The sequence below is a fragment of the Mesoplodon bidens genome (genome assembly GCF_964165515.1).
Source record: "Mesoplodon bidens genome assembly, chromosome: 4".
NCBI lineage: Eukaryota > Metazoa > Chordata > Mammalia > Artiodactyla > Ziphiidae > Mesoplodon > Mesoplodon bidens.
The window spans coordinates 121,822,292-121,842,120 of record NC_138160.1 but is presented as its reverse complement, the minus strand read 5'-3'; the positions used below and the strand labels follow the sequence as shown (position 1 = coordinate 121,842,120).

The 19,829-nt window shown below is 43.7% G+C and overlaps 2 protein-coding genes across 4 annotated transcripts in view; one reads left to right on the top strand and one right to left on the bottom strand.

The window, feature by feature from the left end:
* ARHGAP26 (Rho GTPase activating protein 26) overlaps positions 1-19,829 on the bottom strand; it is a 483,661-nt gene that overhangs the window by 404,707 nt on the left and 59,125 nt on the right. The gene's annotated exons all lie outside the window — the stretch shown is intronic.
* LOC308616242 (protein UXT-like) lies at positions 14,862-15,435 on the top strand. The gene has a single exon (XM_081232479.1). It carries the CDS (start codon positions 14,904-14,906, stop codon positions 15,372-15,374), a length of 471 nt encoding a protein of 156 aa, XP_081088605.1. The 5' UTR covers positions 14,862-14,903; the 3' UTR covers positions 15,375-15,435.

The following is a 19,829-nucleotide window of genomic DNA, read 5'->3' as shown; positions in this document are numbered from 1 at the left end:
CATTTAAAGGCCCTTTCCCCCTTGAAGAGTTCTACAATGTTCTACCAGGGTAAATGCACTCTCGTACACCAGGCCACCTCACTCCAGTAATTACCACCAGACTTGAGGTTTGCTTGGCTCTGACCAAGCCAGCAAAAGCCTATGAACCCCAAAACCAAGAGCAGAGATCACAAGGGCAGTGGGGAGAGGTAGACACAATGAACGTGGGAAATTCTGCAACAGTACCGCCCTCTGGAAATGAAACGCTCTCTCTCTCTCTGGATTTCTGTTCCTAGGTCATCCTTCAACAGGGCTCACACCCTCTTCAATTAGCCATCTCCTTTGCTCCAGCCAGAGGGATCTGTCACTTAGCAACTACTCTCCAACAAAATACTAAGGAAAACTGGGAAACCAAAACTAGGAAGCCAAGATGAGGTCAGACTTTTGACAACTCTTGCTCCCGTGCCCTCATGGGACAAGCTTCAAGCAGAGCCAAGAAATCCATAGTTTCCATCAGACCTGGGCTCAGAGTGAGAGTAGCTCTGCAGAGGTGGCCTCACTCGGTGTCACTGAAGAGTCACCCTGGACCTCCCAGGTCAGAGCAAAGGGTTCTTATTAAACTTCAAGGACTCAATACACTGCAGGAACCACAGCACCCACAGTGCTCATCCAATCCGTCCTCAGTTACAGTGTAAGCACAGCACCAGTGAGGTCTCGGATTTGGCCCAATACATCTTCCAGCCTAGGCAGCTGGCTTAGCACCACAACTGACACCACTCACCACCTCCTTAGAGCCGTTCCTTGACGCCTCACCTAAAGTCGGTCCCTCTCTATTAACCATGATTTGTTTCTTTCCTGGAAATTGGTGTGACTTACAGTTATTTTGCCTGGTTGCTCTCCTTTTTGTTTGCCTCCATGAACACAAGGCCCCTGCTTACTGTTTTATCCTCAGCCCCCAGAGACTGGCACAAAGAAGGCACGTAACTAATATTTACTGTATGGGTGGGATAAGATGGTGAGAGGAAAACCACACAGAAGCCCTTGTAGATCCTCATGCGGTAAAAGATACATCCTAATGTTACTAACCTCCCGAAATAACCTGTTACGGATCCAGTTTTCATACGTTTATAAAATCTGTTCTTACGACTTTTCACACTTTCAGTCTCAGGGAAAATAAATGAATTACATGTGTTTGCTATCTACCGTGTGAAAGGAACATTTCTTTTTATGTTCCTAAATTACCTCTGTTGAACCTTTTCTTAGAGGGGGAACAGAAGGGAAAAAACTTGCAGGATAGATGTTAAAGGGGTGGCTAATCCAACTATTATTCTAGGATTTTGTGAACAAGCCCACACTTACCCTAGCCATTCCTTGAAAGTTTTCTCCCAGCTTATGAATGGAGTATGTATACGGGGAGCCCAAGAAGAAGGCTATGTGAAACTCCACAGATATCTTTTCTGCTGACTCTGTTGGCCAACTAACGAGGCTGAAATAACATCATGGCAACTACCACTTACCCCAGGCTCTCCCAACTATTTACCTAGGAACCTTGTAACTATCTGAAATTTCTATCCATTTACTTGTTTACCGCCCATCTTTTCCATGTGAATCTGAGTTTCATAAGAGTAGAGCTTTGTCTGCCTTGTTCACAAGCATGTAGAACATTTTTGGCCCCATTAAACAATTGTCAAAGGAACTTAACAGTAACTACGTGCTTTGAGGCTGCCTAGGCTTCTGAACAAAGATGATGGGCTTGTTCCTTCCTGAAAGAAAAAAGTAATCTATGGATTATTCCTCCATGATGAGGTAAAGCTCTGCCAGCCCCTCCCCATCATATATTCACATGGCTGTGGGTAAACTCAGTTCAGGTTCCACCCAAAAACTGTGTAAGCTTAGCCTTTGTAACAACTGCAAATTCATAAATCACACTAACCATCATGATACAGGGACTCAATAAACTACCCAGGCCCTGAATGAGCCTATTTAGCAAGAGTAGAGTCAACATATACATGGCAGATTATATTCTCCAAAGATGGCCACACCAACACAGCCCAACCCACATGTTATTCTTACGATGAGTGAGACACAACACTCATCCATCAAGCAGTGGGACTACATTCCCCTCCCCTTGAACCAAATGGGCCACTGCAACATCCTCAACCAAAAGAACATGGCGGAAGCGATACTGCACAACTGCACAACTTCAGAGGCGAGATCAAGAGCCAAGATGGCATCTGCCCGGTGTGCACTCCCTCCTGGCCTTGACACATGACTTGGGAGCCCGCAGCCACCTTGTGGAGCTGGAGAGACCATACAGAGAGACCACATAAAGGGATGACCAGTTGCTCCCACCCCCAGCTGTTCTGGTCCTCCCAGCCCAGGTGCCAGACACGTGAGTGGGCCAATGAGTCAGGTGATTCCAGCCCCAGCCCTCAGGTCACCCTGGCTGACGCTGGGGAGAGATGAAACAAGGTGTCCCTAATGAGCCCTACCCACACTGCAGATCCATGAGTAAAATAAACCTTGTTGCTTTAAAACCATCGAGTTTTGAGGTAGTTTGTTTTTCAGCCACCATAGCTGGAACAACATACCAAATCAGTAATAACAGTCCCTCATCTGTAGTTCTCACCGCCAACACTTCAGTCCACATGCAGTGTATATTTACATACAAAAATCCCCAAATCTCTGGGTCAAGGAAAGTCATAAAACAAGAAGCAGAAAAAATACAGAACTGCACAGCACACAAAGCTTTTCCAAGTTCTCCGGTCTCTGAGCTCTTTGGACTCAAAGAAGCTGAGTCTGGCTCTTCGGCCAGCTGCCATTTTCCCCCTTCACTGTCCATTTTCATTCGCACGAACAGAATGGAAAGTGAAAACATTTTCCTTTTGAACAAGCTCTTTTTACCAGCTTGTTCACTCTCAGAAAAGCCTTACTCCAGAACATTTTTGTTTTGAATAAGCCAGAATAGGGATTATTTACCTGTGTGAGAGCTCTCTTAGACCTGTTTTGGCAGACTTTAATCAACCAAACTTGGAAGGATATTCTTCTAATGAGGAAAATCCTTTAAATTTCACTATTTATTGAAAGAACATTTCACATGCATCTGTCTATGATCCCACACAGGTGTCAGCATCAGACATACGTGAGTTCAAATACCAGCTCGACCAATTAGCAGCTGTGTGACCTCGAGCAAGTTATTTAACTTCTCTGTACATCAGTTTATTGTACCTGTGATGGAGATAATAATAACCCTCAAAGGGGTGAGTTAGTATAGCTAACACTTATAAAGTGCTTACCGTATGCCAGACACTGTTCTAAGTGCCCAAAGGCACTCAGACCATACCTGGCCCAGGTGGGTACTCCATAAGCAGCGGCTGCCATGAGCATCATTATTACCAATGTTAACATCAGTAGATGACGATTTTTTCCTATGACTGAAGCCATAATGCTTTGGGAAAACTCTGTAAGTATCAACTCTTATTACAGCACAAGAACCATGAGGCTCAAATTTATAGTCAACTCATAAAACTGTAAACTCATAAGATGTATAAGGATCATCAGAGGTGTCCGTTAAAACGAAGATCCCTGGCTACACCTCCTGAGATTTTGATTTAATAGTCTGGGATGGAGTCCAGGAAGTTGCTTTTATTATTATTATTATTATTTCTTCTTTTTAATTTATTTTTGTCTGCATTGGGTCTTAGTTGCGGCACGCAGGATCTTCGTTGAGGCATGTGGGATCTTTCATTGCGGTGTGCAGGCTCTTCGTTGTGGTGTTCAGGCTTCTCTCGAGTTGTGGCTCTCGAGTTGTGGCGTGCGAGCTTCCTCTTCTCTAGCTCTGGTGTGCAGGCTCCAGGGCGTGCGGGCTCCGTAGTTGTGGCATGAGTGTTCCAGAGGGCATGGGCTCTGTAGTTTGTGGCACGTGGGCTCTAGTTGAGGCACACGAGCTCAGCAGTTATGGCACGCAGGATTAGTTGCCCCGTGGCATGTGGGATCTTAGTTCCCTGACCAGGGCTCGAACCCGAGTCCCCTGCATTGTAAGGCGGATTCTTTACCACTGGGCCACCCGGGAAGCCCCTGGAGGTTGCTTTCTTAACACCCCCACAGGTGATTCCAACAAACCCTACCCTAGAGATGCTGGTGTAAATTCTGGAGTAAATCAGTCATGATGCCACAGAAAGAGCATAAGCTCAGAGTCAGAAGTTCTGGCTTCTAGTCTCAGCTTTGCCTCTAACTAGTTCTACAGCTGGGACACAGTCCCTTAACTTCTCCGTGTCTCAACAAAATGCAGGCTTCAGACTAGGTAATCCCAAACGTGCCTCCTTCTCAAAATTGATCCCACAAGCCGACCACTAGAACTAAGTCCCTCAGATACCCCCTTGTTTTGTGCATTTGTAGCAAATGAACTAAGAGCTCTAATTTATTAAGCCCCACTGTGTGCAAGACCACTGCCTGGGATGCTTCATTCATTTAATTATTTTTAATGTTCACAACCGTCAAAGGTTCAATAACTGCCTGAGGTGACACAGCCAGTAAGTGGCAGGGCCTTGATTCTATCCCAGGTTTACCTGACCCAACACCTGTGTTCTTACACCATTATGCCTTTGGCCGTCTCACTGCAAAATTCATTTCTTTGCATTTCTTTTTGTTTTGTTTTGTTCCATTGAGAATTAAAGGTAAATGCCTATACTCCTCAGCTCTGCAAAGAACCAAAGGACAAAAACAGGACAGAGGAGGAGAGAAAGTGGGCCAGCAGGGAAACACAGCAGAAAAAGTGGGTCTTCTTATCATCCCAAAAGAGCTCAAATGAAGTTCAAAAAACAAGATACCACGTCAGAATGATGTCTTTAGTAGGAGGAACTGCAAGGGAGGTGGGAAAAGAGGAGAGCAAAGAAGTGAACACAAGCACTGAGGTTGGTCGGTGGGAGAGGGTGAACAAATAGTATTTCACCAAGATCTTCCCTCCCTTTCTTAATTCCTCTTACGGGAAGAATAGGACTTTCCGACACAGTATCCTCTACCGTGCTTAGAGATACAATGGGAAAGTTTCTCATTATGTCCACTCTTTTGTTTTCTCTTGCCAAGTAACTTAAAGGGAACCTAATCCCAGGCCTCTCGCCTCCAAACCTCATTACTTCATCCCGGGGACTCAGAAGGAAAATGGAAAACTGGTACAGAGGAGGAGAAAGAGTATTCACTATGGCAAGTTCCAGAGAATGGGTTTATACAAACACTGTGTTTCCAAATTTGTTCTGTGAGAGATTTAAAGGGGTGTCTGAAGGACAGGCAGCCTGGGGTAAGTCGCAAGGAAAAAGCACAGGACTTGAAATCAGAAAACTCCAAGTTCGGATCCCAGCACTACATGGGATACATCCTATCTGACCTGGGTCAAGTTACATCATCTTCCTTCAGATTCCACATCTGTAAAATGGGCACAATAACACTGACATCATAGACCTGTCTTAAAGAACAGATGGACTAAGGTATGTGAGATGCCTAATATGGTATCTGACCCAAAGTTTTTCTAAATTGGGAAAGAGGTAAGCAAAAAATGAGCCATAAAGTCTTCTTTATATTTGTTCAGTTTCAGACATCTTCAAACTACTCTGCAGGGAGACTAAAGATGGGGGCACCCTGCAATTCTCTTCCCATCTTCACTCTTCTAAAGTAACCCAGGGACAACTCCTGTGAAAACAAATGCCTTTGAGATGTGTCAGAACACCCATTGATGCCAATGAAAACCACGGTGATTACTTCAGACTGGGTGCATAAGAGATTCAGTATCATCTGAAGCCCAAAACAGAGCAAAGAGAAAAGGTGGCCTAATAAACACACCCAGATAAGGGCATTTAGCTCTTGCTTTACAGGTGTTATATTGAATTCCAGTACTGGGAGGAAGGAAAACTTCTTTAACGTTGTAAATGACCTATAGGACTCATTCATCACAGAGGAGAAGGCTGTCGGGCTTTCAGGAAGCCAGTACCTCTCTCCAGGGGCTAAGAATGAACCCTAGATTCAGGGAGAAGCCAAACCCCAGAGAGATCATTAACCGAGTCAGGCAGTGACTTGGCATGTCAGTTCAGGGCCTTGTGACTTAACCACTGCCTAGGGTGCCTGGCCCTGGAATTCAACAACAGAGGAGGCTGGGGTCTGGCAACAGGGTCAGCTATCCTGCCTTTGCTCTCTAACAATCCAGACATCATGTCAAGGTATGCTAGGGTTCCATTCCTGAGAGAAGCATGAATGGCTACCAAGGCTCTGGACTCAGCATGGGCTTAAATCCTGGCTCTGCCATTAACTAGCTCTGTGATTCAACTCTCTGTGCCTGGATTTCCTCAACTGCAAAATGGGTATAATAAGAGAATCAACCTTAAAGAGTTTTGTGAGGACTGTATGAGTGAATACAAATAAAGAGCCTTGATCACAGAAAGTGCTCAATTAAATGAAAGCTATTACTGCCTACCTCATTGTGTTATTAGCCAGCCCTTATTGGGCTTTTCTTCTGTACCATGTGCTAACCATAGGTTGCTTCCTTTAGTCCCCCAAAGCTCCATGAGTCAATGAAAGTAAAGCACTGAGCTCAATGCTCTGCCTGAACTTAGAAAAGGCTCAACAAAGGGAGCTCACTCTTGCTACTGTCATCACCCAATCAAGCCCAAAACACCCCTTCACTCAGTTCTAAAAAGACACCTGGGTAAAAACAATTCAAAGAAAATCACCCATTAGCATCTATTGGGTAACATATAAATTGGGTATTTTTATGAGTCAGAGCCTCTCATTGTATCAAGCCTTGATATTACCTTGAATATTTCATTTTTATTCAGATTCCAAGACCCAGGAGTTAAATGAATAAGGCCTCCTTGATACTCTCTTACACTGGGAGTCTATGGCCAGAAGAGAAGAGAAGGGGTCTCTATACCACAAATCTTACCTCTGATGGTTCAAAATGCCATGCGCTTTGAGAACACCTATTTAAACTCCAGAAAAGCTTGTGTGCTGGTAAAGCATTAGCTTTATATCACTTCATGAGCTAGGCAGAGACCACCTCAACCATGAAAGAATTACCAAGAAAAGATAAAGAAAAGATGCGGGGCTTCCCTGGTGGCGCAGTGGTTGAGAGTCCGCCTGCCGATGCAGGGGATACGGGTTCGTGCCCTGGTCTGGGAAGATCCCACATGCCGCGGAGAGGCTGGGCCCGTGAGCCATGGCCGCTGGCCCTGTGCGTCCGGAGCCTGTGCTCCGCAATGGGGGAGGCCGCAACAGTGAGAGGCCCGCGTACAGCAAAAAAAAAAAAAAAAAAAAAAAAAAAGAAAAGATGCGATAAAGCTCAAACTTGGTTCAAAAAAAAAAAAAAAAAGTCAATCCCTAAAAGCACTTCTTTCTATTTCTGATCCAATCCTTTTCTATCAGAGGAAGATAAAAATTGACGCCCCACCTGCCCCAGGCTACTTTGCTCTAACAAGTGACAGTCTTCACCTGTGGACTAGGTGGACCAGAGCCTCAATGCTGTAAGTAAAGTTCTGTTACTAACAATAATCTTGGTCTACACAGTAGGAATAGCACTCTTCAGGAGTATGGCACATTGTTAAATGGCCACAGATCTTTAATGCAAGCTTCTCTGCAATGTGAATTTGCCATTCCTCTTATACAGAAGTGGAGTCCAGGGCTTCCCTGGTGGCGCAGTGGTTGAGAGTCCACCTGCCGATGCAGGGGACACGGGTTCGTGCCCCGGTCCAGGAAGATCCCACATGCCGCGGAGCGGCTAGGCCCGTGAGCCATGGCCGCTGAGCCTGCGCGTCCGGAGCCTGTGCTCCGCAACGGGAGAGGCCACAACAGTGAGAGGCCCGCGTACCGCAAAAAAAAAAAAAAGAAGAAGAAGAAGAAGTGGAGTCCATTTCTCCACTCCCTTGAATCTGGGCTGGCCCTGTGACTTGCTTTTAGCCAGCAGAACGTGGCAGAACTGATGCTGCATGAATTCCAGAGCCTAGGCCTCAAGAGGACCTGAAGCTTCCACCTTTGCCCTCTTGGAACACTGTCCTGAGACTGCCATTCCATGGAGAAGCCCAGGAAGAAAGACCACATGGGAAAGGCCTTGTGTCCCAGCCGAACACACTTGCATGAGTGAGCCCAGGAGAGGCTAAGAGAAGCACCCAGCCAATCTACTGAGTTGCCGGAATAGACACCATTGTCACCTTCAGTCTCAAAGGTTTGGAATGATTGGTCGTACAGCAAGAGATAAAGGGATACAGGTACACTAACTGGAGTTTACTTTGTTTTGGAAACTCATTTCAAAAATTTATCTCAAACTTCTCAAACACAAGAACAGGCAAAAGCTAGGTTGCTGGAACTTAGCAATAGTGGTTACCTTAAGAGAGGAGGGATGGGATGGGAGCTTTATGGGATGCTGATAATTTTATTTCTTGGCCTGAGCAGTGATTACACGGGCACATTCACTTTATGATCATCAAAATGTGCAATCCTGAAGCTGTGGACTTTTTTGGATATGTACTAAACTTCCATTTTTTAAGTTTAAAATAAGCCTCTCTTGGCAAAGTCCCTTTGAGAAGCAAAGGTATGTAGCTAAAGGAAATAAATGATCATGCTCACAATTTCTTATCTGTTGATCAAAATTTCCTCAGAGAAGCATATAACACACACAAGTCCAGTTTTAAAAACTGAACCTCACTTGTTAAATATGAGCATGTTTCTTCCTTGCCAAAAACATGATCCATTTATGAATTAAAGACATCCCTGAAACCCCAGGAAACTTTGTAATGCCTAGGTCAAGATATTCAAGTGCTGAAATCTTCATGTCATTTCAGAAAGATTGTATAAATCATTTCCAAAGTAAAAGGTCCTCAGAGCTTCTGCACTCACATGTATGTCTCCCTTGGTAGGTCACATGATTAGTGGACATTTGCTCCTGTCCAAAACATCCACTAAGACATTTGGTCCACACCAAAAGTTCCTTGAAATTTGGTCCTATCAAAAATATCCATGAGGGGCTTCCCTGGTGGTGCAGTGGTTAAGAGTCCACCTGCCGATGCAGGGGACACAGGTTCGTGCCCCAGCCCGGGAAGATCCTACATGCCACGGAGCGGCTAGGCCCGTGAGCCATGGCTGCTGAGCCTGTGTGTCCAGAGCCTGTGCTCCACAACAGGAGAGGCCACAACAGTGAGAGGCCCTCATACCGAAAAAAAAAAAAAAAAAAAAAAAATCCATGAGTCGGGCTTCCCTGGTGGCACAGTGGTTAAGAATCCGCCTGCCAATGCAGGGGACATTCAAGCCCTGGTCCAGAAAGATTCCACATGCTGCGGAGCAACTAAGCCCGTGAGCCACAACTACTGAGCCTGCGCTCTAGAGCCCGCGAGCCACAACTACTGAGCCCGTGTGCCACAATTACTGAAGCCCTTGCGCCTACAGCCTGTGCTCCTCAACGAGAAGCCACTACAATGAGAGTAGCCCCCGCTCACCACAAGTAGAGAAAGCCCACATGCAGCAACGAAGACCCAACACAGCCAAAAATAAATAAATAAATAAATCTTATTTTTAAAAAAACAGAATCCATGAGTATATTTGGTCTATGCTACATGGTCCTTGATGTTTAGCCTGGCCAAAAACACCCATGCTTCGAAAATGTCCCTGGGTTCAAACAGCCCATACCATTTACTTACACTTTTGGTTTACAGGATTAATACATAAAAAAATAGTACCATGTCTTATTGGTCCAATAATTGTATTGAGGCTGTATTGCCAATGATAACCCTTCTTGCCTCAGTAGTTTAGCTGGCAATGCCACGTGGGGTTAGGTAGATGGGTCAGGGTTCAAATCCTGCAAAAGAGCAGGATTTATATTAACTATGCATAGCCAGGAAGAGTCCTACAGTTAGAGAAATGAACAGAGGATGACTGACAAGTTGAGGATGGAATCTCGTGATGTATGGTGCATTAATATGTTGTTACTGGGCATTTGGCTGGATATGGCTGGGTCATTCAATAAGAGCTGAGCTTGAAAAGAGGAGCTTGGTCAAGCTGCTATGTAAAATGGGAGGCAAGTGTAATGTAAACACTTTACAAAGTACCTTGCTTGTCTCCTACCACACAGAGGTCTGGGTGTGAGAGTCACCATGAGGGGGATACCAGGCATTTCATTAACTTCCATACAACTACCCCATCACCCAGGGTTAAGAGGCAATACTTCCCTTGAATCAGTGTCCTATGGAGGTACGATCACAGTACCCACAAAAATGTCTGACACCATTTAGAGAGGTTTTAGTGGGTGTGACTCCCACACTTATCAGTCAATTGGTGGGGACCACCACACTCTCAGCTAGTACCTACCTACTGGCTGACTCAGCCTGACCAAATCAGGTGTCGAATCCATAAGACATTAGTAAGGTTTCCCCTACCAGTAAACCACTAACCATTGGTCAGACAGCTGCAAAAGAAAAAATAATAATAATAATAACCCTTTTTCTGCTGCTTGGCAATGCAACATCTTTATTTGAAAATTCCACCAGAATATGGCAGAAATAGTATACTCACAGTAGAAAAGCCAATGCTGCATTATAATGGTTTTTGTTACCATTTCCATTTCCTTAAAAGAGATAAGACTAAAAGGCACTGGCACTTTTGAGAGGAGAACCTGCAATGCTTGATGTACAACTAGTCAGGATTCGGATAACATTACAATCAGTCAAGATGGGACAGGAAAACAGCAGCACAACATTGGTGCTAAAGGGAAGGAAGGAAAACCCTGAATAGGTTAAAAGAACACACAGAAGAGGAACCAAATGCAACACTATCACAGGTACTTCTAAGAACTCTTCATGATATTCAAGTTGATGAGGTCCTATTAATGTTATGAGAAAGAAACTCATTAAAGAGGCAAGTAAATAGAATTGAAAGCAGACTTTAACCTTTAAACCCAACTTCAAACCCAAACCCAATGCATGGAATTCAAATTCCAGAGGAATATAATAAAGTGACCAGACGCAGAAAACCGTTTCTTATGCATGATCCCTGTGCTCAAGATGACGACAGAATTCCTATTTACATAACTTATGACAATATTCAATATTTAAGTGCCAGTCCCACATTATCCATAATGGCACCTTCAAGGGGGCACCAACACAGTTCACTCAGTTATTTACTGTGCACAGTGTGGCACTGGGTTAGACTATGCCATTGATTCATGCAGTAACAATGAAAAGGTGAGAAGACACAGATTTACATATGAGAAGGTACTTGAATTTGCAAGGGAAAGAAATCTCAACATTAACCCTTCACTGTGCATGATGGATTTCAGATATGCAAATATAAACGGGATTAGACTACTCCTAACCAATGCACAAGTGAGAGGATGCTTGTTTCACTTTTCACAATCACTGTGACAAAAATATCTTCTTTGGGTCTAACACGTGAGCATACAACAATGGAAAGTAACACCCATAAGTGTCATCCATGTTGTTTGGACTTCCATTTGTGCCTTTGGAAAATGTAAATGAAACTTTTAAGCACTGTGAGGGATGCAAAAGAAAAGTCAGGTGACCTAATGGTTTATGTTGAGAAAGTGTACGCCCATGGAAGGCATGGCAGAAGATGACCAGAAGCTCCAAGATTTCCACCAGAAACTCGGAATATATATATGTCAGTACTGAACGGCAATCACAGGACGAACAACGCTGTGCTGACAGAGCAAATTTCAAGAGCTGATGGTAGTGCACCATACCTCAATCTGGAGATTTACTGACATACTAAAAGGTGAACAGCAAAGCAATCAACAAGTTAGCACCCAGGCTCTTGGTAGTCACACTCAAATACAGCCACCAACTACACAATACCAACAAAGTCAAATTCGTATTACTGAAATTGTTTACACATATAATAACCAGTAATCAGGTCAATATCTACCTGAAAGATTGCTCAATGACTTAAGAGTAACCCTCACAAACTGCATGATGAGGATGAATAAGAATAAATGTGAAACCCAAAATTCATCATGAATTACAATAAAAGTAATGTAAATAAAATTTTAACTAAGTAAACGTTTGTATCATTTAACGAATCATGGACCAAATATCTCAATGAAAGTTTTGGACAGGACCAAATTTCAAGGACTTTTTGGCATGGACCAAACATTCTGCAAGAGATCACACAAACTCCATAAGGCCTCTTTCTCATCTCTCTGTCCCCCAGTCCCAGCACTCTCATGCCAAAGCCAAGCAGAGTCACTTGTTCACACAGAAAGAACTCAACAAACGTCTGTGGTTGGTAGGACATCCCCAAAGCCCTTAACAATGTTTATATCCCTTGACTAAGTATAATTCCTCTTCAAGGACTCTATTCAAAGGAAATGATTTTATTAAATGGGAACAAAGATTTATGTATGAAACTATCAAGTTCTTTAATACAGCGAAAAAATAAGAATGGAAATACTCTAAATGTTTAAAGTTAGGAGATTAGATAAGGAAATTATATTATATCCATAAAGTAGAAATGCACAGACATTAAAAATGACATTTAAAAATGACATTTAAAAATGACATTTAAAAAGAGAAAAGAGGGAATTCCCTGGTGGTCCAGTAGTTAGGACTTGGTGCTTTCACTGCCACGGCCCCAGTTAAATCCCTGTTCTAAGATCTAAGAACTAAGATCCCGCAAGCCACAAGGCATGGCCCAAAAAAAGAAAAAAGAGAGAGAGAGAAAACAGGTTCTCTCTTTGTGGTAGGATTATGAGTGTCTTTCTTCCTACTTCCTTAAAACTTTCTGTAATTCTCAAATTTTCTACAAAGTACAAGTATTCTTCACTTTTTACTTAAAAGAGAAAAGAAAGTAAAAATGTAGAAAAATGTGTTGAAATAAAGGTGATTAACATTATAATCTATTTCTCTTTTAGTATCTCTTTATGATTTTAGTATCTCTTTATGATTCATCCATTACTTACATTCCTTGCCTGGAATCATCACTTCAGCTGTTTACATATCTTGAACATTTTACCAGAATCAACTCCCACTGAATCACAATAATATATTTATCTATCTTTCTTTCCCTCTAGGCTCTGAGCTCTTCATTTTCTTTGTAAACCCAATGCTCAACATAGTGTTTTGCTCTTAATGGGCACTCAATATATTTTGACTGAAAGTTGCCGGATGTCAGGGTAACAACAAGAAGATTTACCTCAACTTCATGGCAGCAGTGGCCATGTTTTCCTATATGTCCCATGCTGGGCACACAAAAGATCCAAAATTAGTATTTGTTATTCGTCTTAGCTTAAGCTGCCATAACAAAATACCACAGACTGGGTGGCTTAAACAACGGATATTTATTTCTCACAGTTCTGAAGACTGGAACTCTGAGATCAGGCTGCCAGCATGGTTGGGTTCTGGGGAGGACTCTCTTCCTGCCTTGCAGGGAGTCACCTCCTTGCTGTGGGCTCACATGACTTCTTCATGCATATGCATGGAGGGGGCGAGGGGAAGGAGGAGGGAGAGAGAGAGAGAGGGAGGGAGGGAAGGAAGGAAGGAGGGAGGGAAGGGGAGAGAGGGAGGAAGAGAGAGAGAGAGGAGAGAAGCAAGCACACGTGCACACGCATGTCTCTTCTTATAAGGACACTAATCCTATCCAATCCCACCCTTATGATCTCATTTAACTTAATTACCTCCTTATAGGCCCTATCAAATACAGTCACATTGGGTATAAAAGCTTCAATATATAAGTGAGGGGGGGCACAATTCAGTCTATATCATTATTAAATGAAAACTGACATATCAACTCACCGGTGGACCATTAAGGTGACACCAAAAATAGACTATTACCTGTGACCAGAACAAGGACTGAAAAACTTCATCCTATGTGTCTTCTGATAAGGTGCACCAAAGACAGGTATAAGATTTGGTATGTCTTCATAATTTCATGCACAACAGCAAGTCAAGAAAGAATATGGGGAAACACAAAAGACCCCAAATAGCCAAAACAATCTTGAGAAAGAAGAACAGCGCTGGAGGAATCATGCTCCCTGACTTCAGATTATACTACAAAGCTACAGTGATCAAAGAGTAGGTACTGGATTTCCCTGGCAATCCAGTGGTTAAGACTCCACACTTCCAATGCAGGGGGCACGGGTTCAATCCCTGGTTGGGAAACTAAGATCCCACATTCCACCTGACGCAGCCAAAAAAAAAAGGTATGGTACTGGCACAAAAACAGAAATATATATCAATGGAACAGGATAGAGAGTGAAGGAATATACCCACGCACTTATGGTCAATTAATCTACAACAAAGGAGGCAAGAATATACAATGGAGAAAAGACAGATTCTTCAACAAGTGATGCTGGGGAAACTGGACAGCTAACGTGCCAAAGAAAGAAATTAGAACACTCCCTAACACCATATACAAAAATAAACTCAAAATGGATCAAAGACCTAAATGTAAGACTGGATACTATAAAACTCCTAGAGGAAAACATAGGTGGAACACTCTATGACATAAATCACAAGATCCTTTTTGACCCACCTCCTAGAGAAATGGAAATAAAAAAAAAATAAACAAATGGGACCTAATGAAACTTAAAAGCTTTTGCACAGCAAAGAAAACCATAAACAAGATGAAAAGACAACCCTCAGAATGGCAGAAATATTTGCACACGAAGCAACTGACAAAGAATTGATCTCCAAAATTTACAAGCAGCTCATGCAGCTTAATATCAAAAAATCAAACAACCCAATCCAAAAATGGGCAGAAGACCTAAACAGACATTTCTCCAAAGAAGATACAAAGATTGACAACAAACACATGAAAGAATGCCCAACATCACTAATCATTAGAGAAATGCAAATCAAAACTACAATGAGGTATCACCTCACACTGGTCAGAATGGCCATCATCAGCTTTTTTTTGCCGGCAGCTCTCAGGAGCCCATCATGGCGACGCCCCCTAAACGGCGGGCGGTGGATGCCACCGCGGAGAAAGTGCTGCGCTATGAGGCTTTCATCTCTGATGTGCTGCAGCGGGACCTGAGAAAGGTGCTGGACCATCGCGACAAGGTATATGAGCAGCTGGCCAAATACCTTCAACTGAGATATGTCATTGAGCGACTCCAGGAAGCTAATCACTCGGAGTTATATATGCAGGTGGATTTGGGCTGTAACTTCTTCGTTGACACAGTGGTCCCAGACACTTCACGGATCTTTGTGGCCCTTGGATATGGTTTTTTCCTGGAGTTGACACTGGCAGAAGCTCTCAGGTTCATTGATCGTAAGAGCAGCCTCCTCACAGAGCTCAGCGACAGCCTCACCAAAGACTCCATGAATATCAAGGCCCATATCCACATGTTGCTAGAGGGGCTTAGAGAACTACAAGGCCTGCAGAATTTCCCGGAGCCTCACCATTGACTTCTTCCTACCTCCCCTGACATTAAAGAGCCTGAATGTCAAAAAAAAAAAAAAAAAAGAATGCCCATCATCAAAAGATCTACAAACAATAAATGCTGGAGAGGGTGTGGAGAAAAGGGAACCCTCTTGCACTGTTGGTGGGAATGTAAATTGATACAGCCACTATGGAGAACAATATGGAGGTTCCTTAAAAAACTAAAAACAGAACTACCATACGACTCAGCAATCCCACTACTGGGCATATATCCTGAGAAAACCGTAATTCAAAGAGTCATGTACCACAGTGTTCATAACAGCTCTATTTACAATAGCCAGGACATGGAAGCAACCTATGTGTCCACTGACAGATGAATGGATAAAGAAGATGTGGCACATATATACAATGGAATATTACTCAGCCATAAAAAGAAACGAAATTGAGTTATTTGTAGTGAGGTGGATGGACCTAGAGTCTGTCATACAGAGTGAAGTAAGTCAGAAAGAGAAATACAAATACCTTATGCTAACACATATATATGGAATCTAAAAAAAACAAAAAAAAACAAAAGAAAAAACAGGTCATGAAGAACCTAGAGGCAGAGCAGGAATAAAGACGCAGACCTACTAGAGAATGGACTTGAGGACACGGGGAGGGGGAAGGGTAAGCTGGGACAAAATGAGAGAGTGGCATGGACTTATATATACTACCAAATGTAAAACCGATAGATAGTGGGAAGCAGCCACATAGCACAGGGAGATCAGCTCAGTGCTTTGTGACCACATAGAGGGGTGGAATAGGGAGGGTGGGAGGGAGGGAGACGCAAGAGGGAAGAGATATGGAGATATATGTATATGTATAGCTGATTCACTTTGTTACAAAGCAACTAACACACCACTGTAAAGTAATTATACTCCAATAAAGATGTTAAAAAAAAAACACAAATGGGACCGAATTAAACTTAAAAGCTTTTGCACAGCAAAGGAAACCATCAACAAAGTATAAACACAACCTATCAAATGGGAGAAAATATCTGCAAATGATATTACCAATAAAGGATTAATATCCAACATATGTAAACAGCTCATACTATTCAACATCAGAAAAACAAACAACCTGATTAAAAAATGGGAAGAACCACAAAATAGACATTTTTCCAAAGAGGAAATGTAGATGGCCAACAGGCACATGAAAAGATGCTCGACATCACTAATCATCAGGGAAATGCAAATCAAGACCATAATGAGATATCATCTCACACCAGTCAGAATGGCTGTCATCAAAAAGAACACAAATAACAAATGTTGGTGAGGATGTAAAGAAAAGGGAACCCTCGTACACTGTTGCTGGGAATGTAAATTGGGGCAGACACTGTGGAAAACAGTATGGAGGTTTCTCAAAAACTAAAAATAGAACTACCATATGACCCAGCAATCCCACTCCTGGGTATATATCCAAAAGAAAACAAAAACACTAATTCAGAAAGACAAACGCACTCCAGTGTTCACAGCCGCAATATTTACAACTGCCAATATATGAAAGCAGCCTAAGTGTCCATCAACAGATGAATGGATATAGAAGATGTGGTTTATATATACAGTGGAATACTACTCAGCCATAAAAAAGAACAAAATTTTGCCATTTGCAGCAATGTGGATGGACTTGGAGGGCACTATGCTAAATGAAATAAGTCAGACATAGAAAGACAAATACTGTATGATACCACTTGTATGTGGAATCTAAAAAATACAACAAACTAGTGAACATAAGAAAAAAGAAGCAGACACACATATAGAGAACAAACTAGTGGTTACCAGTGAGCTGGGGGGAGGGGCAGTATAGGGGTGGAGGAGTGGGAGATACAAACTACTGGTTGTAAGATAGGCTCAAGGATGTATTTACAACACAGGGAATATAGCCAGTATTTTGCAATAACTGTAAATGTAAAGTAACCTTTAAAAAGTATATAAGAAAGGGACTTCCCTGGTGGTCCAGTGGGCAAGACTCCACGCTCCCAATGCAGGGGGCCCGGGTTGTTCCCTGGTCAAGGAAATAGATCCCACCTGCATGCTGCAACTATGAGTTCGCATGCCACAACTAAGAAGTCCTCATGCCACAACTAAAGATCCTGTGTGCCGCAACTAAGACCTGGCACAACCTAAATAAATAAATAAATAAATAAATTTTAAAATTGTATAAATTTTTTTTTTAATTTTTAAAGAAAGGACGAATTTGAACCTGTATGTGATATAGCCAAGCCTGTGCTTTAGAACAATTAATGAGGGAGCAGCAAGTCTGGATCCAGATGTGAAACACAGGAGGTGAGAAATACCGTTAGAAGCCATTTCAGGAGTCAACTGAGTGCTGTGGTGCTGACAGTAGGAATATCTATGGTGCTAGTAGCAGGTAGAGAGGGGAAAGAGTAGATGCAAGGGGTATCACCCAGGTCAGATCCACAGGAAATTGTTACCAACTGGATGAGAGACACAGAGAAGGAAAAGCGGCAACGATAGTTATAAGGGGAAGGGAGGATGTCAGGGCTGGTGGGGGGAGAGCTGACCATCCAAACATCAAGGGATGGGAGGAGGAGGATATGCTTTGCAGAAGGAATGGAAGGGTGGTTTGCATGTGAGGCATGCTGAACCTGAGCTGCCAGGCGAAATCCAGGTAGAGATGCTAGTCAGTCAGCTGGAAATGGATGCAATGAACCCGAGACGTCAGGCCAGAGGTGGATACCTGAACATCATCCACAGAAGTGAGTAAGATAGCTAAGGAAACTTAAGTGAACTGAGCACAGAAACTCAGAGACCATCATCTTCAAACAACAGAAAAAGAGGCCAAAGAACCACGGAAAGGAAACAAGGAAAAGTCAGAGAGGCAGGAGAATCAGCGTGACGCAGTGCCACGAACCAGAAAAGCAATGTCTCCAGGCTGGATGGAGTGCTCAGAACCAGCCGGACCACAGAGACATCGAATGGCTGAGATGGAGCATTTGGATCTGGCTTCCACGTGATCAGTGGGACCCTTGGACAAGTTGTTTCAAAACGGTGGGGGGCTTCCCTGGTGGCGCAGTGGTTGAGAGTCCGCCTGCCGATGCAGGAGACACGGGTTCGTGCCCCGGTCCGGGAGGATCCCACGTGCCGCGGAGCGGCTGGGCCCGTGAGCCATGGCCGCTGGGCCTGCACGTCCGGAGCCTGTGCTCCGCAGCGGGAGAGGCCACAGCAGTGAGAGTCCCGCGTACCACAAAAAAAAAAAAAAAAAAAACGGTGGGGAGCAGCGGTTGAGAGTCCGCCTGCCGATGCAGGGGACACGGGTTCGTGCCCCGGTCCGGGAAGATCCCACGTGCCGCGGAACGGCTGGGCCCGTGAGCCATGGCCGCTGAGCCTGTGTGTCCGGAGCCTGTGCTCCGCAGCGGGAGAGGCCACAGCAGTGAGAGGCCCGCGTACCGCAAAAAAAAACGGTGGGGAGAGTGGGCTTCCCTGGTGGCGCAGTGGTTGAGAGTCCGCCTGCCGATGCAGAGGACACGGGTTCGTGCCCCGGTCCGGGAGGATCCCACATGCCGCGGAGTGGCTGGGCCCGTGAGCCATGGCCACTGAGCCTGCGCATCCGGAGCCTGTGCTCTGCAATGGGAGAGGCCACAATAGTGAGAAGCCCACGTACCGCAAAAAAAAAAAAAACGGTGGGGAGAGCAGAGCAGGGGGCCCCAGAAAGCGAGAACGAGGCAGCTGCTAACAGGCTGAGTACCTATGGGTGTGCCAGGCATCGCGATAGGAATTGTGTATGGATTATCATCTTTAATCCTCACAAACATCCCTCAAAAGTAGGCGCTATTATAATTTGGATTCAGAGCATTTTGTGTAAAACTTAATAAAAGGAGCATATCTACAACGTCACATTTGCCTGTCCGAAAAAAAAAACCTCATACATATTTTGATGTAGCTATGGAGATTTGAGAGCAGGCATGTAGGTGGAAACAGATTATCAAAGAAAATGATACAAACTGAGAGGGGGCGGAGTACGGAGTGGTCTGGCTGGACTAAGCACAACTGTCAAAATGTTTGTATGGCAAATGGATTTAACTCCCAGTGGCTTCCGTGTGTGTGTGCATGTGTGTGTGTGTGTGTCTGTCTCTCTGTCTCCCACAGGAACTGCTTGGGAGAAAAACGTACAGAACCATGCTGATGTGGTCAGTTAGCCCCAGTGCAAACTTGTACTATTAGTAACAATTTTTGAAGGCTGATTTTTCTTATCCACCTTCACAGCTATACTAATTAAAAAGTCTGAGTTCAGCAGACCATTCATTGAAAAAAATCAATGTGATGACTCATAGGTCATCACAACTACGAAAAAATATAGTAGAAAATTATAGAAAAACAGAGTATAACACACTCTCAGAAATATTTCCAACCTGTGGAAATTTTACACAAATGGGAAAATTGGGGGTTTTGGAACTCCTTCACTTCTTCTTCCTACCCTCT

Coding starts and splice junctions, on each gene's coding strand:
- LOC308616242 (XM_081232479.1), top strand. CDS start 14,904: ATGGCGACGCCCCCTAAACGGCGGGCGGTGGATGCCACCGCGGAGAAA.